Source organism: Ostrea edulis, chromosome 4, assembly GCF_947568905.1.
Source record: "Ostrea edulis chromosome 4, xbOstEdul1.1, whole genome shotgun sequence".
NCBI lineage: Eukaryota > Metazoa > Mollusca > Bivalvia > Ostreida > Ostreidae > Ostrea > Ostrea edulis.
The window spans coordinates 81,507,738-81,531,309 of record NC_079167.1 but is presented as its reverse complement, the minus strand read 5'-3'; the positions used below and the strand labels follow the sequence as shown (position 1 = coordinate 81,531,309).

Genomic DNA, 23,572 nt, shown 5'->3' with positions numbered 1-23,572 from the left:
ATAGCTTTTTTTTTTTTTTTTTTTAGCTTACGCTATTTTGGAAATCTGTTACTTATATGTGTGTTTATTACAGGATTTGATCTTTGTGTTTTAGTGTACTGTAAAGCACTTTAGAGTAAGTTTTAGATTAGGCGCTAATATTCTGCATAGTACTAGTGCTCTACCCCCCCACCCCCACCCCCCAAAAGCAAAAAAAAACAAAAAAAAACAAACAAAAAAAACAACCCAACTTTAGCTATCGATCTTAATTATAGTGTTTTATTTTGATAATTTTACAGATGTAAGATCTTATATCATGCTGTTATTTCATTTCATTTCATTGTGCTGTATTATTGCAGTCCTATTCTTACACTTGCAAAGCACCTTAGAGTAATTTGTTTTATATAAGGCGCTATATAAATTTATTATAATACCCGAAGGACCGCCCCATCCAGTTCCCTCTTACGACAAGCAAAAAGTACTCAGGACCTATTTTAACCGGATCCCCACGGGAAAAGAGAAAATCCTGAACAGACGGACCAACATTATGAGCTAAACATTTGATATGCTAATTAGCACATACACACGTACGTTCAGGATATTAATTCCTAAGTTTGTCCTGGATAATTATTTTAACTCATAAAACTAGTCCATAGCAATGGAAAGGTGACGCATCCACGATCTGAGAGTTAGTTTCTCCATAAGAAATAAACCTCACAAAGCTTAACTGAGCATTTTGAAGGCAAAAATAAGAGCTTACCTCATAAATCTTTATTAACTCCTAAGTTTGCACTGGGCAAATAAGCTTTATAAGTTAATTTAATATAAGCAAAGCTCACTAGTTCAGACGTTCTTAGATTAAGTGATAAAATTTTGTTTACTTGGAAAATTTCCCTGTACATGGGATGAAAATCTCCTGGGCCTAAATGATCCTCCACACAAAGCATGACTTTAAAGACACTGGCTTCTGCATCTTCTGCATTCTGCACCAACTCCTGTTATACAAAAACAACAAACAGACAATGAAACAATTACATCATATCATGTATTTAAATAGTTAAAACAGATACTGTAAGGCAATCCTTGTTACGACACGTTTGGTCGTTTTGGCACGTTTGGTCGCCGGCGATCATTCGTACCGCAAGTATCGTCGCAGAGCGACCGAACGTGCCGTGATGATGGACACGATTGGTCGCCAATTTTAGGCCATAACCGAGCACGAATGGTCGCCACCCAAGCCCCAATTCTAAAACCCGAACTCGCTTTTTTCCTCCTCCTCCAGCATTTATTCCCCTTCCTTATCTTTCTCCCTTCTAATCCTCCCCCACCTCCTTCTTCAAATCTTTCTTCAATTTATTCCGGTTTGATCAAAACGAACGAGTCTTTTGAATTGGCAGGTAATAGCTATAAATGAGATATGGCGCTTTCTTCGATTAACAATCAGATAATAATGGACGCTCCCTAGAAAGAATTACAGCACATCTTATTCCGATTCGAAACAGCTCTTTAAATCTTCGACATGTTTCAAGTGTGGAGAGAATAGGCCTAATCTTGCATTTCATAAATGTGGCGTAAAAGGGTAGGCCTACAAGAGGAGAGAGTGCACGAAAAAACATGGCATGGATATACCCACAAAATTGTAGTATACCTCCATAGACGCCTACTCTTCAACAAGTCAGCTATCCCCGCGCTGCCCCTACAATCATCCTCATGTAATCTCTCTCTCTTCCACGCCAAATTCAATAACAGAGAAAAAGACAACTCTTTGGGAGAGCCAATTTCATGTATGAAAAGTGCTTCATACATGTACCTATAAAGTTGCAAATTTATAGATTTGCCTACTCCATCTGTTCAATTTGATGCGTACTTTGTAAAAGTACCAATTTTGTAGCTATTTTGTACATTTTATTTCATGCTTATCGCTACTACAGTAGTTTGCTTAAATTCCTTTTTTATTTTGTTCATCATGATAGTACTGATGGATTTTTATTTTACATTAAGTTAACATAGCAAGTGGTAAAGTGCTGTTCATGAATATTATGTTCACTAAAATTAAAACTGTGCACGTAGTGTTGTTTATGCCGAATTCAAAGATCTTAATTTCTTATCAAACCATGACAAAAGGTAGTACTTGCTTTACATTTCACTCTGTATGCTCACGTGTATTTGTATGCGTGTTTGCGCACTCACACTTGTTATGATGTATTTCACGCCATATTTATATTTACTCCTTTATAAAGGTATCTTATATAATCTATGAGATATCTTCTATTTTGAATAAGATATGTAATAAGTTTCCTAAGATGTCTCATATAATTTACAGTTGATATTGTATCTCATAAAATATATAAGATATTTTTTAAACTATGTAAGATATCTCATAAACTTTAAAAATATCTTGTATACCAAACACGATATCTTATAAAGTTTATGAGATATCTATAAAAGATAGAAGATATCTTATAAATTCATTTGTTTTATAAGAAGATATCTCATTAATGAATTTTTATAAGATATCTCTTCAACTTTTTGAGATATCTTATGAAATATACGGGATAACAAATATGTTTTATAACGTATCTTATACATGTTATAAAAGTAAATTCATATTGTTATGGGGTAACTCACTAATATCTTATCATTTTATCACCAAATCATTAGGGTAACCCACTAATATCTTATCATTTAATCACCAAATCATTAGGGTAACCCACTAATATCTTATCATTTAATCACCAAATCATTAGGGTAACTCACTAATATCTTATCATTGAATCACCAAATCATTAGTGTAACCCACTAATATCTTATTATTTAATCCCCAAATCATTAGGGTAACTCACTAATATCTTATCATTTAATTACCAAATTATTAGCGTAACTCACTAATATCTTGTCATTTAATCACCAGATCATTAGTGTAACCCACTAATATCTTATCATTTAATCCCCAAATCATTAGGGTAACCCACTAATATCTTATTTAATCACCAAATCATTAGGGTAACTCACTAACATCTTATCATTTAATCACCAAATCATTAGGGTAACCCACTAATATCTTATCATTGAATCACCAAATCATTAGTGTAACCCACTAATATCTTATTATTTAATCCCCAAATCATTAGGGTAACTCACTAATATCTTATCATTTAATTACCAAATTATTAGCGTAACTCACTAATATCTTGTCATTTAATCACCAGATCATTAGTGTAACCCACTAATATCTTATCATTTAATCCCCAAATCATTAGGGTAACCCACTAATATCTTATTTAATCACCAAATCATTAGGGTAACTCACTAACATCTTATCATTTAATCACCAAATCATTAGGGTAACCCACTAATATCTTATCATTTAATCACCAAATCATTAGGGTAACCCACTAATATCTTATTGTCAGAATTACCCAGCAGCAGAATTTACTAACAAAGGCAGTCAAACAAGTAATGACATTTATTTGCAATTATTGAAAGAAAATTATAATAATAACAAAGTACTAACTTACAATAGGTGAACAATAAACAATGTCCGTGCCGAGCTGAATCTGTACACAAAACAAATCACAAATTGGCTGTTAATTTCCAACGAAATTCCTAAATATAGAATAATCCAAAATGCCCAAAGTGCTTGTCTAACCAGAGCTGATCATCGGCTAAATGCACATTGTATTCATAATCAGAATAAATTTTCTGGTACATTCTTGAAAGACACAGTTCGTCATCTTTCTACTACGTGATAAACATCGAACTCTAGAACAATATGGGTCACATATTTCACTCAAGTACAAGTATTACACAACAATATGATACTTTATATAATTTATAAGATATCTTATAAAAATTCATTTATGAGATATCTTATAAAAATATAAGATACCTTATCTGTTTTACAAGATATCTTATCAAATATATGAGATACAATATTATAAAATTTCTTTCATAAGCTACCTTATAAAAGTTATAAAATATCTTATAAGAGTTAATGAGATATCTTAAATTAAAAACGTTAATAAGACATTTTATAAAGTTTATGAGATATATTATATACTATATAAGATATCTCGTATAAAAAACATATTAAGATATTTTATATCTTTTATAAGATGTCTTATAAGATTGATGAGTTATCTTTGAAGAGGAATAAATGTAAAAACGGCGTGCCATAAGGATGGTATGTAAGAGTATTGTGTTGCTAAAATGTTGCTACTCGTGTGTATGCAAAATAAATTCCCATCAAATTCCATCCAGAAATGCCCAGGTTTTTTGTTTGTTGGCTTTGTATCGTACTTGACTTGTGTCACAAAAGTGTGTACGTATGTGCGTTTGTAATGCAAAACAAACTTTATTACACATGAATGTAGACACATACGCACGCATGCACGCAAATATATACACACATGAACGTATACACATATGTATGCACACATACACACGCGCGCACACTCACACCGTCACACAGATATGCAGGAACGAATACACACACACATGAACACACACCATTTTTGCAAAACAAAAGCAAAGTTGGGGTTTGGGACAGGGTGCATGGGCGGCGACCATTCATGCTAGGGTGTGGCCTAAAATTGACGACCATTAGCGTCCACCCCCACGGCACATTCGGTCAACGGGCGACGATACGTGCGGCATGTTTGGTGGCTGGCGACGAAATGTGCGGCACGAATGGTCGCCGGCGACCGAACGTGCCAAGGCGACCAAACGTGCCGTAACAAATCCTTATGATAAACATTCTTGTGACGAGGAAAGGTGTAAAAAAAGAAGTTATGAGTTAGCTAGCAAATATACATCTTGTCTTATAGCTATGGTAGCAAAATAATTGGAAAATTTGACAAAAAAGTAAAGCATGTGAAGATCACATATATTTCCTGCACACAAAATTAAAGTTGGCTGACAGTAAATCTGAGATAATGAAATCAAACAATCACTTCATACAATCATATATTGATAAGAAATAAAAGACAAGAGGCCCATGGGCCACATCGCTCACTGGAGTCACCATGGCCCATGTTTTAAGATTTTCCCGATATATTCGCATGTAAAACTTTGATCCATATTGTGGCCCCACCTTACCCCCCAGGGGCCATGCGTTTTACAAACTTGAATCTGCACTGTGTCAGGAAGCTTTGATGTAAATTTGTACTTTCCTAGCACAGTGGTTCTTGAGAAAAAGGTTTTTAAAGATTTTCTCTATATATTTGTATGTAAAACTTTGATCCCCTATTGTGGCCCCATCTTACCCCCAGGGGTCATTATTTTAAGAAACTTGAATCTATGTCAGACAGCTTTTATGTAAATTTCAGCTCTTCAGGCCTAGGTTCTTGAGAAGAAGATTTCAAATGACCCAGCCCTATTTTTGAATTTTTGTGATTAACTCCCCTTTGAAGGAACCATGACCCTTCATTGGAACAAACTTCAAAGCCCTATACCGAAAGATACTGTTGGCTAAATTTGGTTATAATTGACCCAGTGATTCTTCACAAGAAGAATTCTAATGATTTCCTCTACACATTTGTATGTAAAACTTTGATCCCCTACTGTGGCCCCATCTTACCCCCAGGGACCATGATTTTTACAAACTTCAATATGCACTATGTCAGGAAGCTTTCGTGCAAATATAAACTTCTTTGACCCAATGGTTCTTCAGAATTTTTTAAAGACTTTTGTGGCCCCATCCTAGCCACAGAGGTCATGAGTTTAACAAACTGGAATCTACACTATGTGAGGAAGCTTTCATGTAAATCTCAGCTTTTCTGGTTCAATGGTTCTTGAGAAGAAGATTTTTAAAGATTTCCCCTATACATTTGTATTTAAAACTTTGATCCCCGAGAGTCACGTGACGAGCAAGAGAAGAACGGCTGTGTTCTTTTTGCTCCGTCGTTTTTGACAGTTTTCGCACAATTCTATGGGATTTGCAAAAAAAATCAGTACCGTTTGTGTGCAGCGTATATACTCTGACCCAGGATAGTCTTTTTGGAGTGTTTTTCTGAATTTTTGTATGTTTTATACTGTGTTTACTTTGTGAATACTGAGTATCTACTCACGATCAGCTCACGCTCTTAATCTAAGTGTGTTCTACCAGACGTGTACAACTCCAAGTATGGCCATGGAATGTACACAAAAACCAGTGTACTTAAGAAACAGGGATATTCAGACTGAAAAGAACAAATATATATCGGACTATGATATTGCAGTAGCAGCAAGTGCTAAAGTGAACGATGTTTACTTTGTGCAACGCGACAGAGACCTTTGGCGAATCTATGTTAAGTTGCCTGAAAGCAGGATGCAACTTGTGAATACTGGTTTTGAACTGGGAAGTAGATCTATCCAGGTTTTTGATACTAACCCATATTCAGCAGGAACGGAAAATCCGAATGAGAAAGTGATAAGAGTGCTTATCAAAGGCCTACCAATATCTGTCGATGACAATTGTGTATCAAAAATGTTAGAAAAACATGGTGCAAAGCTCACAAGTGACATCAAGCTAGAGAAGATCAGACACCCCATTTCACACAGGATGACTGATTTCCATAATGGTAACAGGTTCGTCTACATGTCGATCATGGACGGGAAATTTCTACCAAGAACTACTACCTGTGCGGGCCTAAGATGTACCATCGTTCATAAGGGTCAACCCAGCAGGGAGACAAAAAAGCAGTGTACTAACTGCTGGGCGGACGATCACTACAAAAACAATTGTGAGTATGAGGCATGTTGTAGGATCTGCAAGGAGCCAGGACATTCACCGGGATCCAAGCAATGCAAACTATATGTGACAGAGCAGGAGGACGTGGTGGCTTTTGCGGGACAGGATAACCCGTTATCCAACTTTTTCCCCACGGAGCTGAAAATTTTTGGGGCAACATACTCGTCTGCCGAACAAGCTTTTCAACACGTGAAAGCAATGCGTTCTGGCGATCTCAACAAAGCGGAATCCATAAGTAATGCAGAGACTGCTCTCGACGCAAAACGGATTGGAAATCAAATCCTTGTCTCCGATGCATGGTTGGATTCTCGGGATGAAGTTATGAGGGAGATTTTGGAGTCCAAAATCAAGCAGTGTGAAGAATTCCGCGAGGCGCTTGGTAAAATCAAGAAAACCAACATCTTGGCCGAGGCAACGTGGGACACATACTGGGGAACGGGGCTAAACAATGTAGGAACCATTCATACTGTTATGCAGCGATGGCCCGGCCAAAACAAGCTCGGACGCATGCTAGACAATCTGGCGAGACAGATGCAGGTAAACAGATCAAATTCGAAGCAACGGAGCGGAACCCGAGCCAGCAACAAGTCTACGTCAGGAAAGTAAACAGCCAATAAATGAATAGATTGAGATTTATTTCTGTTAATTGTAGAGGGCTAAATACCACTGAAAAGCGTACTAAATTAAACACATGGATTTCAGATAGTCATTTTGACATTATTCTTTTACAGGAAACGCATTATATTGAAAAAAATACTATTGCTTATAATGCTAGATGGTTTGGAAAAGCAATACATTGTTATTCAGACTCGCCCTACAGTAGAGGGGTCTCCATTCTTTTTCGAAAGAATTTGGCGTATGAAATATTGAATATCCATAAATCTAACGATGGAAGAAAGTTACTACTAAATATTAAATTTGACGACAAGATTATAACAATAATAAACATATATGCACCAAATGATATAAATGCAAAGTATGGCTTTTTTAAACGTATGAATATTTGGATAAAAAAACATGCGGAGTGTCAAGAGAACATGCTCATAGGGGGTGATTTCAATTGTTCTTTAGATGAAAATAAACAAGACAAAAGTGTGAATATTTTAAATAGTATCCTAAATAAGTTGGAGCTCATAGACCTGTGGAAAAAAGTTAAACCAAATAATAAAGGATATACCTGGTGCAATGGTGAAAATATAGCTACGAGTAGAATCGATTACATTTTTATCTCAAAGTCTTTTTGTTATCAATGTGAATCTTTTTGTTTACAAAAAATCCCAGGGTCTCATTCAAATGGTGTTAGATTGTCAGATCATTTAAGTCTACAGTTCTGTCTGATTATAAATGAAAAATTAAGAGGACCGGGCTATTGGAAATTTAATGTCTCGCTGATAAAAAACCAGGACTTCGTCGAAGAAATGAAAAAATATCTATCAAATTACACTTTCAATGAAGTAGAACCGCATGAATCATGGGAAACTCTAAAAAGAAACATAAAAATATTCTGTATAGACTTTTCAAAGAAAATAAATAAATCATATAAAAGTAAGTTAGCCTATTTACAATCGGAAATCAAAAAAATTGAGGAATTACCTGCGGATAATATTGACATGAATCAAAAACGAAATTTAGAAAATGAATTATCAAAACTTGTAGATAAAAAAGCAAAAGGTGCACAGGTTAGGTCTAGGGCCAATTGGATAGAACAAGGAGAAAAGAATACCTCGTACTTCTTAAATTTAGAAAAGAGAAGACAAATAAATAATGTAGTTAAAGCTTTAAGAGAAGAAACTGGTGATATCATACTCGATGATGATGACATACTAAACAATATGTGCAATTTTTATGAAAATTTATATAGAACAAATAATATACAAACCACGGATATCAACGAATATATAAATGCTATAGACTTAGAATTTACATTGAAAGATAAGGAGAAAAATGAATTAGAAATATTTCCCTCACTTCAGGAATGCTCAGAGGCACTCTTAAATATGAAAAGCAATAAATCTCCTGGTCTGGATGGAATACCATGTGAATTTTATCAAACATTTTGGGAAGAAATAAAACAATATTTCTATTGTGTTTTACAAAGTATTTTTGATTTAAATACAGTGTCTTTTACGCAGAGATTATCATTGATTACTTTGATTTATAAGAAAGGAGACGAACAAAACCTAGGAAATTTACAAAAACTGCTAGATGATTTGATATCAATAAATCAAACAGCTTATATAAAAGGAAGAAATATCGCATAAATGCAAGATTAATTTTGGACATTTTTGATTATTGTGAAGAAAATAATCAAGAACTTATACTTTTATTTTTAGACTTTCAGAAAGCCTTTGATTCAATTGAGTGGAATTTTATGTTTGAAGTACTGAAAAGATTTAACTTTGGTGAAAATTTTATTAAATGGGTTCACATCTTATATGCAAATCCAATCTTCAGAATAAAAATTAATGGATGGATATCTAAAACTTGCATGATGCATAGGGGAATAAGGCAGGGATGTCCGGTATCAGCAGTCTTGTTTCTCTTTGTGGCTGAAATATTAGGAATTTCAATAAGAAACAATCCCAGCATACATGGGTTTCAAAAAGAAGGAATGGAAAAAGACATTAAGATAATACAGCATGCCGATGATTCTACCCTTCCAATGGAAAATGAAAAGTCTTTAAAGAAGGCCCTCGAGGCGATAAGTAATTTTAGTAATGTTTCGGGTATGAGATTAAATATGTCAAAAACAGAATGCATATTAACTGGACCTTTAAAAAACAGATTTAAGAAAATTCATAATGTTTATGTAAATGTTTCATGTGTAAAAGCATTAGGTGTATATATTGGCCATGATAAAGAAATGTGCCTGAGAAATAATTGGACAAAAATCACCAGCGATGTAGAGAAACTTTTTGAATCTTGGAAAACAAGAAACTTAACCATTTTTGGCAAAGTTTGCATAATTAATAGTCTTGCAATATCTAAAATTATATATATAGCTTCGATATTAAACCTACCAGATTCAAACATTATCAAAGAAATTCAAAGACTTATTTACAATTTCATTTGGAATAAGAGAGATAGAATAAAAAGAAATACATTAATCGGAAATATCATTAGTGGAGGCATTGGAGTTGTAGATATCTTATCAAAAATTAAATCTTTAAGAATATCATGGATTAAGAAAATATTAGATAAAAGAAATCCATTATACCATTTTGTGAATAGCATATGTTTGGAAAACAATTATGATCTTGACTATTTAAGTAAAACTAATATCACTAATATCAAACAGTATGAGATAATGGAGGGATTTCCTATGTTTTACAAGGAAATGTTCGCATCTTTTAATGAATGCAAGGGTATAAACAGGCTAGATTGTTTGAACAATATACTGAGGGAGCCATTATGGAGTAATAATATTGTGGTATTTAAAAATAAACCTATATTTCTAAAATCATGGCTAAAGAGTGGTCTGAAATACGTGATTGACGTGGTGGATGAGAATGGTATTAAGCCGATGGAATGGTTTATAGATAAATTGATTTGCAAGAAAAACTGGATTTGTGAATATAATATTGTAAAAAATGCCATAGGAAAATTACTACAACCTTTCGATGTTCAAAATATAATATATGAAAATGTACATATAAAAGATAATTCATACTTTCTACTGCTAAATCAGGGAATTGTACATGTGAAAGATTTCTCAAGTAAAATGTTCTATGATATTTATCGGGATAAGAAATTTGTACCTCCTCTACACCAAAATTTTTATTCTAAAAGCTTCAATGTTTCAAAACAGTCTTGGAGTGCAATATATAAACAAAAAATATGTAATATTTTTGATACCCACATTGCTGATTTCAATTACAAGTTGTTGAACAATCTAACCAGCAACCGAGTTATGTTAAAGAAATGGAAAGTTACTGATACGGATTTATGTTCACTATGTAAGGAAAAAGAAGATAATGAGCATCTGGTACTGAAATGTAAAAATGTTTGTGAAATTTGGAAAATCGTTGAGAAAACATTGAATTTTCAAGTTTCATGGAAAAACATTGTTCTTGGTTTTTTTTGGGAAATCAATGAGAAAACAGTATTTTTAAATAATCTTCTATCACTAATTGCATGTAAAATTTACAAATATAAAATGTATTGTAGAATATTAAAAAAAGAGAGCAATCTTATGACATTCGAAAGAATGTAAAGGGAATCCTTGAATTCAATGTATCTGTATACAAAAAATTAAACAAGGTATCTTTTTCGCCTATTCTTGATAGTATTGTAAAAAAATTATAGTCTTATATATTTATATTACAAATTGTGTTGCATGCTATTCATATCATGTACAAATAAAGTAAAGGGAAATGATCTGCCTTCCCTTTTACATGAGTACCCAGGGTCAAAATATACTTTTTGGAGTGTGAGAAGGGCCCTTTGGGTAGTTGTCACGAAATACTTTAATATCCTCTAGAAATGATGTACATGTATTTATATTTGTATAACTTTGTTCTCATATGATTATATAATCTTGTATTTCTCTCAGGTTTTTTTTCCCTTCTTCTACATCCTGCGAGATGTAATAGGGAATATATATTGTTATTTAGGTGGAGCTTAGTTAGGGCCCCATCCCTGGCAGCTTTCCACACTTTTTTTTTCTTCTATCGTTTAGTCTATTTGTTATATGTTATAGTGATAGGTCTGGGAAATAAAAATGTCATAAGCCAAAAAAAAAAAAAAAAAAAAAAACAAAAAAAAAAAAAAACTTTGATCCCCTATGGTGGCCCCAGCTTACCATCAGGGGTCATGATGTTTACAATCTTACATGTAAATGTTTGCTTTCCTCGCCCAGTAGATGTTGAGGTCTTTTAAGATTTTCCCTATATATTTGTATGTAAAACTTTGATCCCCTATTGTGGCCCCATCCTACCCTCCTGGGCCATCATCATTTTAATAAACTTGAATCTGCACTATTTCAGGAAGCTTTCATGTAAATTTCAGCTCTTCAGGCCCAGTGGTTCATAAGAAGATTTATAAATATTTTTCCTATATATTTGAATGTAAATCTTTGATCCTTTATTGTGGCCCCATCCTACCCCCGGGGTCCATGACTTTAACAAACTAGAATCTGCACTATGTCAGCTCTTCTGGCCCAGTGGTTCTATAGAAGAAGATTTTAAATGACTCCTACCTAATTTTTGCATTTTTGTGAGTATCTCCCTTTTAAAGGGGGCATGGCCCTTCATATGAACAAACTGGAAAGCCCTTCATCAAAGAATACTTTTGGCCAAGTTTGGTTGAAATTGGCCAAGTGGTTCTAGAGAAGAAGTCGAAAATATAAAAAGTTTACAGACAGATGGACAACAGGCGATCAGAAAACCCCACTTGAGCTTTCAGCTCAGGTGAGCTAAAAAGACATAAAATGAGAAACAGGTTGACATGGTGATCAAATGATAAGAAATTAGTGGGTTACCTTAATGATTTGGTGATTAAATGATAAGATATTAGTGGGTTACCCTAATGACTTGGTGATTAAATAATAAGATATTAGTGGGTTACCCTAATGATTTTGGTGATTAAATAATAAGATATTAGTGGGTTACACTAATGATTTGGTGATTAAATGATAAGATATTAGTGGGTTACCCTAATGATTTGATGATTAAATGATAAGATATTAATGGGTTACCCTAATGATTTGGTGATTAAATAAGATATTAGTGGGTTACCCTAATGATTTGGTGATTAAATGATAAGATATTAGTGGGTTACCCTAATGATTTGGTGATTAAATGATAAGATATTAGTGAGTTACCCTAATGATTTGGTGATTAAATAAGATATTAGTGGGTTACACTAATGATTTGGTGATTAAATAAGATATTAGTGGGTTACACTAATGATTTTGGTGATTAAATAATAAGATATTAGTGGGTTACCCTAATGATTTGATGATTAAATGATAAGATATTAGTGGGTTACCCTATGATTTGGTGATTAAATAATAAGACATTGGTGGGTTACCCTAATGATTTGATGATTAAATGATAAGATAATAGTTGGTTACCCTAATGACTTGGTGATTAAAAAATAAGATATTAGTGGGTTACCCTAATGATTTGGTGATTAAATGATAAGATATTAGTGGGTTACCCTAATGATTTGATGATTAAATGATAAGATAATAGTTGGTTACCTTAATGACTTGGTGATTAAAAAATAAGATATTAGTGGGTTACCCTAATGATTTGGTGATTAAATGATAAGATATTAGTGAGTTAGCCTAATGATTTGGTGATTAAATGATAAGATATTAGTGGGTTACACTAATGATTTGGTGATTAAATGATAAGAGATTAGTGGGTTACCCTAATGATTTGGTGATTAAATGATAAGAGATTAGTGGGTTACCCTAATGATTTGGGGACCATCTGGATACTGCTGGAGGATGTTCTGTAACTGGCGCCGAATTGGAGGTTCTTCCAAGCCTTCGTAATCGCTATCCCCATCCTCTGAAAAGGGTAACAGTTGGATCAGCAATATTCCGTACTCTACCCAACATATTTAGTCTAACCATGTACAGTAAAATACGATTATAGCAAACATCCAGGCCAGCAAAAAAAATTGTTAAAACCAACTTCATTATATCCAATAGCATTTCCGTTATTTTCTTCTTGAAGGGGAATACGTATCACTTCACAATAAGTGTGAATTCAATGTACGTGAGTTTATTATAATCATAATTTACTGTATATTGTCACTTTGATGACTCTGGACATATAGCAATACAACCTTTGTACACATCTAATTTATCTTGTAAAATGATATTTACTTATGACCTATTCCCCTGATAAGATGTACATGAACCTTCAGGATCACCTGATTATCACACAACAACAAGAGTCCCTGGGCCACATTGTTCACCTGAGTCACCTTGGCCCTTATTTAAGGATTTTCCCTATATAATCACGTGTAAAATTTTGATCCCCTATTGTGGCCCCAACCTGTTCCCTGAGGCCATGGTTTTAACAAACTTGAATTTGTACTATGTCAAGTAGCTTTCATGTAAATGTAAATTTATCTTGAGAAGAAGATTTTTAAAGATGTTCCCTATATATTCATATGTAAAACTTTGATCCCCCTATTGTCGCCTCATCTTACCCCCGGGGGCCATAATTTTAACAAACTTGTATCTGCATTATGTCAGGTAGCTTTCATGTAAATGAAAACTTTTCTGGCCCAGTGATTCTTGAGAAGAGGATTTTCAAAGATTTTTCCTCTTTATTTTAATGTAAAACTTTGTTAGGGCCCCATGCCATGATTTTAACAAACTTGAATCTACACAATGTCAGGAAGCTTTCAGGTAAATTTGTACTTTCCCTATATATTTGTATGTAAAACTGTGATCCCCTATTGTGGCCCCCACCTTACCCCCAGGGGGACATGATTTTTACAAACTTGAATCTGCACTATGTCAAGAAGCTTTCATGTAAATTTCAGCTCTTCTGTTTCAGTGATTCTTGAGAAGATTTTTAAATGACCGCACCCTGTTTTTGCATTTTTTGTGATTATCTCCCCTTTGAGAAGAAGATGACATTGGCTTCCTTTGATAGTCCTTCTTCAAAGCCTTTTAAATGTACGTGTATTGAATGGGTACCTTTACGTGTATCATATATCAACATGATAAGTCACCATGATATTGAAACAATGTGGGCATTCCCCTATCGGGTTTAAACACAAAATAAATAATTTTCATTGAAAATAATTATCATTAATGATTTTTAAATTAGAATCCTTTATTATCATTTATTATCAAATTACATGTACAAGTATTGATCTATTTATTTTGGATAAAGTTATTCTGAATATGCAAACTGTAGCTCTCTGAAAAAAGTGTGCAGCTTTTTGTGCGCGGTAAATTGATTTTTTTCCAGAAAGCTAGTTCTGCATATGATAATATTTGTATAGCTATATATATATATATATATATATATATATATATATATATATATATATATACAGTATAATCTGTCTAAACCGGCTATGTGTGGTTCCAAAGAAATTGGCCGGTTTGCACAGAGTCCGGAGTGCAGAATGTTGACAAGAATGAGAGTTGCTTCCCTTGTATTCATTATCTATATATGCATACGTGTGTAATGATTGCTAACGTTTTAATATATCACAAAAGAATTCAAAATGTAAAATATAAATGTCAGTGTTTTATTGTCGTGCCCATTTGAAAAAGTTTCAATTTTTATTAAACAGTTTGAAATCTGGGAATTATTCGCGCAATATTCTGTTGGTAAATTGTCGATTTCGTCTACATCATCGCCGTTATCAAGCGCTACATTATGTACGTTCGTCAAGTTTGTGTTGTGTTCGTTTAAAATTTGTCTTTCCCAGCTTTCATTGTAAATGTATCGCTTTCAACCGTCTTAATTTGTGAAACGGAAACTAATACAATGCCGAGTGATCGACCGGACATGGCGAGTTGTGTTAACTAACTGCATATCATCACTGTCTGACTCGCTGTAGAGCTCCGAGAAGTCCACGAGGGGAAACCCTGCTTTTTGGAAAACATAACGGGATTGTTATCGATTTTGTTTCATTCCAAGAATGTATCGAATTCATCGATTAATTGAACTTTGTCTTTTAATGTCAGTTCTCGTCTCTGTCGTTAGGGGGAGGGCGTCATTACCTCGAGCGTGGTGCTGTCATAATTGAAAAGTGCACCCCATAAAAATCAGGTTTTATTTTAAACTGATCGCGACTCATCGCCAGTTGCACTCTTTTACATACCTGTGGCTTCCCTTGAGACACCTTTTGTGTACACCGCGTGTGATCGACCGAATACCGACAGGTTGGTCAGCGTGGGGTGGCTGGTTTAAATGCGATAATTAGAGCTAATTACGAGCAGTTGGGACCTTGTGTACACCGAAAACAATTGACCGCAACAATTAGGGTGGTGTATCATCAAGGGGCCGGTTTACACAGGATAATTAAAGTTAATTGATAGCAGTTGGGACTTTGTAAGCCGGCCGATATACAGAATACGCAGTATCCGGAGTACAGGGAATTATTAATAAAGGATTTGTTAAAGAAATGTTAGGGACTATATTTTATGGCCGGAATTGACAGAGCGCCGGAGTACTCAGAGGCCGGTTTGGACAAATTATACTGTATATATATATATATATATATATATATATATATATATATGAACCCTTAAATTGGTTAAAGGTTACAAACAGTGCATGTAATACATGTACAAAGTGAATTCCTCTTTAGAATTACCTGTGCATATAAAGTAAGTGAAAAAAATCACAACATTTTTTAGCAAAGGATGACAATGATATAATATCAAAATTGAACCTAGCCTGAAATAATGCAATTTGATTTTTTTAAAAGTGGAAGTTGTTAAATTCTACCAATTACAGTACAGTGAAACTTAAATTCTCTAAACTGGCCGGTTTTCGGACCGAAATAAATGGCCGGTTTAGAGGGGTGGATGGTTTACCGAGAATTTTACATTTAGTGACATTTTATCTCAATATTCACTAAGTAGGTACTGTTCACTTTGTTCTGGTGATCCATGATCAATTATCGGTGGAGATCAAATTAGTCCGTTTGTACCTACAGGTAATTATAAATTCTCGCTGAAATCATCTAATTTTAAACTGAAAATCTATATAAACAGGATACATAAAGATTAAAGAAAACACAAAGGCTTATTATTTAAATTCCTCTTACCTATAAAAACTCTTTTGCATTCATCGCGTATATCACTAACAAATTTGTTTTGACGTTTTTGAAAAGTGCAGTAGTAATAATGAAATTGTAATTTGAATATTTCTTCAGAATTCTAAGTCTATGGAAACCAAGAAAATTGATTTTTCTTTTAATAATTATCATTAACAGTCATGGGTTTGTTCTTTATTAACTACCGCTTTATATCCATGCGATAGTATGGTGCAACAAGATGACTTTCGTACGGTTGATACTGTATTCATTCAATGCAAGGTGAAGATAACGAACAGTGATCAATCTCATAATTCCTACAAGCAATACAAAATAGATAGTTGGGCAAACACGGACCCCTGGACACACCAGAGGTGGGATCAGGTGCCTAGGAGGAGTAAGCATCCCCTGTTGACCGGTCACACCCGCCGTGAGCCCCATATCCTGATCAGGTAAACGGAGTTATCCGCAGTCAAAATCAGTGTGCCAAGAACGGCTTAACAATCGGTATGAAACACGTCAGACAGCATTTGACCCAATGCGAGGTTGTATTGACGAACTAGATCGTTATAACGACCATAGAATTTGCGAAATGCTGACTTCAATCGAGACTGTTGAAATCCCTGTACCATCAACTTGTTTGTCAGTAGCTTACCTCGATTTAAAAACTGACTATACCCAGAACAAGCTATTGCATATCGAATATGTTCCTAACTGTTTTTTAACATTTTTGTACAGAATTTGGAAGGGTCGCTTGGATTAGCCAAGTGTCACTTGATATGTGACAGTGACTTTTGCGCAGTCATATCTGACTACGACGTAATATTTTTTATCAAAATGCTGGATTCAACCTGGAACAGCTCTAAAGTGCGATTGGTTAAACGACGAATTTGAATACAAATGTTTTCCTAGACTGAAGAGTAAAGGCGGTGACCTTGTGCTGTTATACAGAAAAACACTTCGTAAGTTTGTATCAATTGTTAAATGTGTTGAAGACACACTCATGTGATTAAGAGTAGAACAAAGAGATCATCCCGATATTTATATCTGTTTTGCGTATATACCTCATGATCTTAACGTTTACTACACAAAGTATAATTGCGATTTATTTGCACAGCAAGACAAGATCGATTGTGTGATTTTGTAATTTGAACGAAGTTGAGGACGAATATCATTTTATTTTAATATGTCCTTTGTACAAAAACCTCAGATCTGCATATATAAAAAAGTATTATTGGTCGCATGCTTCTATGTTTAAATTAGTACAATTGATGTCAATTCATAATAGAAAACAAATCTGTAATCTGGGTAAATTTTTAAAAATGCTTTACTCTCACGATCTAGCCAAACTATCGTCTATTGTATATGCTGGTTTTTGTTGGTTTCTTTTTTATGTAAGCTTGACTTATAACTCTCTTCATGTATGTCCATCCTCTAATATTCACTCCACTTTTCTTACTGTGTACATCTTTTTTGTTTATACTTTGTAATTGAATATGTATTATGCTGATGAGTCATAAGGCTTAAAGATAATAAACAATACAATACTTAACATCCAATACGACCTCGCATTGGGTCAAATGCTGTCTGACGTGTTTCATACCGATTGTTAAGCCGTTCTTGGCACACTGATTTTGACTGCGGATAACTCCGTTTACCGGATCAGGATATGGGGCTCACGGCGGGTGTGACCGGTCAACAGGGGATGCTTACTCCTCCTAGGCACCTGATCCCACCTCTGGTGTGTCCAGGGGTCCGTGTTTGCCCAACTATCTATTTTGTATTGCTTGTAGGAGTTATGAGATTGATCACTGTTCATTATCTTCACCTTGCATCCATGACAGCACAGGTAAACAACAGAAATTATGAGGCCACTTGTGTTTTTCACACCTCCAGTGGATAATTTCCCACCTGGCCTGTTGGTCAGTCCATTTGCACAGTGGGTTGATTTTGACCACCCTCTGGCTAAAATTTTCTTGTCTTCAAAAAGTGGCTGGTATTATAAGGGTAAATTACACATGTTTGTTAACAAATGTACTTTAAAAATGGTCAGGGGTGGTCAGTTTTGTAAGACTTTTTTTGTAAGGAAATGTTAAGATTTCTGCCTGGACTTTGAAAATCAGCCGATATTCAGAGAGAACCGGTTTTCTAAGTGGCCGGTTTGAAGAAGTTTCACTGTACATAAATGTGAATATCCCCATGTGGAAGTTAAGGCACATATAATTGCATGTATCAATTTACTCCTTCCTTCCATTTTAAAATATTCATAACATTTATCAAAATAAACTCTCATTTTGGCAAGTAGTATCTCTCTTTCCCTCAATAGTCTAGTCAATCTATCAATATTTAAGCCAAACCTCAGGAAAATTGCTACAAAGCTATAATTACCACTGAAAACAAATACATGTAACATATTAAAACTAAAAATTTCTATAATTTGCGGAAAATAGTTTTTTTGGCAGGTAAAATACTGGGTTTTCATTGAAAAATCATGGAAATCTGGAAAAATCTAATTAAATTTAATCAATGGGTATCAATTTATGCTGAACTAAAATGAAAGGATTGAATATGTACAACCGATTTAAAAACTTAAAAAACAAATATTGAAGGAATTTTGAGGTAAAAATAGGGTTTTTATTAAAGAATCACAGAAATCTGGAAAAATAATAACTAAATCAAATCAATGGGTATCAAGTTATGCGAACTAAAATGAAAGCATTAAATATGTCCAACTGATTTAAAAACTTTGACAATTAACAAATATCGAAAGAATTTTGGGGTAAAAAATCGGATTTTTATTGAAAAATTGCGGAAATCTGGAAATGTTTGAATATTACTAGCTAGTATATCAAATAAATTGGTATCAATTTATTCTAAACTCAAATTTCAGAATTGGATTTGTCTGCCAAGAAATATTAAAGAGATATTTGGGTCATGCAAATATTGTTTTTAAAAAAATTTATCATTGTCATTAAAATTGTGGAAATGTGGGAAAAAATGATAATGATATCAAATCAATTGGTAACAACTTTTTCTAACCCCAAATTACAGAATAGTATTTGTACAGTTGAAATGATAACTTTACAACCAACATTGAACGAATTTGGGGTGAATATTTCTTTCATGGGAATCTGGAAATATTTGATAACCATATCAAATCAACTGGTGTCAACTTATTTTGTAAGTTGATAACAGGATTGGATTTGTACACTCGATGCAAATAGTTTACAACATAAACATGAAAAGATGATAACAGATATTGAATTAACATCCTTTTTATTGTAAAGGACTAGGAATATTACTGATTTTCAAAACTAGGTTTCGTTTTCACTCTCATCATTAGATTCTGGAGTATTTCTTGAATTGGAGCATTTGATTCCTCTACATTCTCCACATCCACCTGAACACGGTATGCCAATTTCTTTCAACAGCTACATATCTTATTGTCGCAGTCAGTTTTACAATTGCGGTGGATGATTTTCAACAGGGAGTCGGGTGCAGGTTGTTAAAACATTTCAATAGGTAGGAGTTTGCCCGTTTTCAGAGTCCATGCAACCCCATTAAGTAGGATCAAGATCTGCAACTGTTTTGCCTTTCCAGTACTGACACTAAGTATAAACTCGCATTGAGTGAAACATGGCAGTAATAGAAGTTGGTGGAAGTGACATGCAATTGGACCACAGCATGCCTCTTAACTGACATTGTTTTGGTCGTAAACTGTCTCCACCTGAGAATGTCTAAACCCTCTAAAGGTGCCCCACCATACAAGCTGATTAATGCTTCCTCTCCCGCCTTCATTATATCTTCACTAGCATTTTCTTGCAGAAATACAACTCCTTGCAATTTTAGATAAATATCATTCATTATTTTTTTCAAGGCAGCAGGTTTTTGCAATGCCAGGCAAACGACTAGTTGTGTCACACCCTGTTAAAGCATGAATAAAAAGGATCTGACGACAACCATCAATTCCAAGAACTGACCGTGTTTTAGATATATCCCAAACTCTGTGGTGTTTCATTGACATTTGTCAGAGGTGAAAAAATGTTGTGTCTGCCTTCTTTTGCATAATGGCACAGCAGAACCAGCAAATCAGCGTCTTCTCCATGCACTACCACTGTGTAACCGTCTGCCTTATCAACAGCTGTCTAACATCTCAACAAATCTGCATCACTCTCACTTTCTATGGCTTCAATATTGCTTTCCTGTAGTTTTCGAACAAGGAGTTCAACATTAAGCATATCGCTTATTTGATTCATTCAAAAGAAACGTTTCCTTCTTTATTCTAAGCGGCATGTTCTCAGTAAAATAAAATGTTATTGTGTTTGTTTGAATTCCATTGCTGCATCTCATGTGAGTCATATCTTTAGTTGATGTACAGATGTAACCATCTGTAACAATGATGGGATTTTGAAAACGCATTTTGACACGATCAACATATCTTGAGCAAATCTGGCAAAACGTCTGGCCTTTGGACCATGGTATTCGATGCAGTAGAGATCCTCCATCCATTTGTTGTTTGAAGTTCTTCAGCATGACAGTCGTCTGTACTCCATATAGCTTCACCAAGAGTGGCGTTTCCTGCCTTTTGATTCAAACATTGATGACGGAAAGCTTGAAAGTTCATATTGAAACATCTCAGCTGTTGTGTTCAGTGTTTCTGATCCATTATTTGTCAGCCTCTGAAACATGAGCTGAGGATCAATCTGTGAGAACTGTGTGACATTAGTGTTCGATGTTCGTTTTATATCTAAAGGAACCACTTGACCTTTCTTTTTGAATGAAATTTCTGAGGCCAATTGTCCAGCTATAGACTGTATAATTTTATCGCTTATACTCTTTGCAGCTTCTGCATTTGCGTCGTCTGCAATCATTCCAGTTTCAATGTTATGCAAAGTCTTGTCATGTAAGCCAAACGGGTCCCAATCTTTCAAGAAGTCGCGCAATACATTGATATCGTTGTTGTCTTTTTCCATTCTTGATCTGGACATATCGACATGCTGGTCACTTGTTTGGTATCCTGTGTCAGTAAATGTTTGCATCGCTTGATTACATTCTGCTAATGTTGGCATATTGACAATTGGAGAGGTATAACAATGTTAGTCATACCAAGTAAAGTATTTCTTAGAATATTGTTAAATAGAATAGATGACTTAATCAACAAGAAATTGAGGGAAGAACAGTCAGGATTTAGACGAAACAGATGATGTATTGATCATATATTTACAATCAGAAATATCATTGAACAAAGCTTAGAATGGCAAAGCAAAATCATCTTCAATTTCGTAGACTTCAAAAAAGCATTTGACAGCATTGATACATATCACATGTGGAAAATACTTTCAGCATATGATCGACTATCAGATAAAATAGTAGCACCTGTCAAAGCGTTCTATAACAACTATGAATGTCGTGTTATCCACAACGGAGAACAATCTGATTGGTTTAATGTACACACTGGAGTGAGGCAAGGCTGTATTATATCTCCTCTTCTCTTTATCACGGCTATAAATTGGTGCATGAGATCTACCCTCGGAAATGAAAATTCTGGAATAAGATGGACATTGGAATCATTTCTCGAAGACCTTGATTTTGCCGATGATGTCTGTCTTATCTCAAGCAACAAAAAACAAATGTAAAGAAAGACAGCACGACTAGAAACAACTGCACAGTCTATTAAATTGGTTTGGACATAAATGCAAAGAAGACAAAAGTATTGACGATAAATAATACCTGTAATACACCCATAAGAATCCAGGATCATGACATCGAAGAAATAGACAACTTCACATACTTAGGTGCCATCATAAGTAAAGATAATGGAACATCAAAAGACATAACATCGAGAATTAGCAAGACAAGATCAGCTTTTTGTCAGTTAAGACCTTTGTGGAGATCAGGAAAAGTTTCCCTTAAAACTAAAGTAAAGATCTATAGCAATAATGTCAAGTCCATATTACTTTATGGAGCAGAGTGCTGGAAATTTTTTCAGAGCGACCTTAAGGATGTTCTCTCCTGGTTTGAATTTTTTCAGAAGTATCAAACTTTTTTGATAAATCATTTTAACTGATACATCTTTATCCGAAAGACATTTAAAACATTAAAAAAGAGTATGCTAGTGTGGACTTTAAAGAATTACAGCCCCTCAAAGTTGCCCCTTTGCTGAAACTTAATTTTTCATGAAAATCACCAATTTTCACAAGAAACACACTATAAAACAAATATTAAGGACAGAATAATCTTGGCTTTCTTTTATTTTATGAAAGTTAAGCATAATTGATTATTTCAATAACTTTTACATAAAATATATCACCAATTCTACAAAAAAATCAAGTATTAATTAATATAATTGTATAAAATATCACACAAATTTGAAGACCTATTTCATCAAAAAATTCAATCTAGGGAGAATATCTGTATCAAACTTTTTCTGAAATTACTAATGTAGATTTGAATAATGTTTTTGCTTAATTTAAATGGAAAAAATGTGTGGGGTAGTGTGCATTGGAACAAAGATTTGAACCATTTTGTGTCCCCACCCCCCTTCTTACATGGACATACATTCTAAACAATAACATTATATGATTTGTTATAAAATGTGTATCTTTCAATTCATATTTACAAATTCTATATATTTATTTCATTATATGATAAATAATCAGAAAACATAAATAATATATGCATATATACAATACTAATTCATTTATAACTACATAATGTGTAAAACATATGCCCCCACATCAGCATTGTCTAATTTCCATGCACTGTGACCCTGATCTTTGACCTTCTGACCCCAAAATTGATAGGCATCTTCCCTTCTTTGTATGTATCCATATGTCAAAATTTGGTTTGAATAGAATGCAAATTCTTGAGTTATTATCCAGAAACTAGTTTTAACAGTCAACTTCCATGTGGCCATGAGGAAGAAATCTGCATTTCCTGGTATGGTTCTTCATATGATGATAGCACAACTCATCCCTCTCACTGTGGTTACCAAATGGATGTAGCTAAAAAGCAAACATTGGAACTCAATTTCTATCAATACTGTAAATTCTTAAAAATAGAACAGAATATACTATTAGGTTTACCACCAGACTGCTAATACACCAACTTCAACTAACT

At 34.2% G+C, this 23,572-nt stretch overlaps 1 protein-coding gene across 1 annotated transcript in view; it reads right to left on the bottom strand.

Annotated features, from left to right (window-relative positions):
- Window positions 1–21,522, bottom strand: part of LOC130053873 (sacsin-like) — a 52,871-nt gene extending 31,349 nt beyond the window's left edge. The window contains exons 1-3 of the mRNA XM_056161505.1: window positions 21,036–21,522; window positions 13,127–13,227; window positions 861–974 (exon numbers count right to left, since the gene is read on the bottom strand). Of these exons, the coding sequence (XP_056017480.1) occupies window positions 861–974; window positions 13,127–13,227; window positions 21,036–21,522 (702 nt within the window). The remainder of the gene's footprint in view (window positions 1–860; window positions 975–13,126; window positions 13,228–21,035) is intronic.
- Window positions 21,523–23,572: the final 2,050 nt, after the last annotated feature.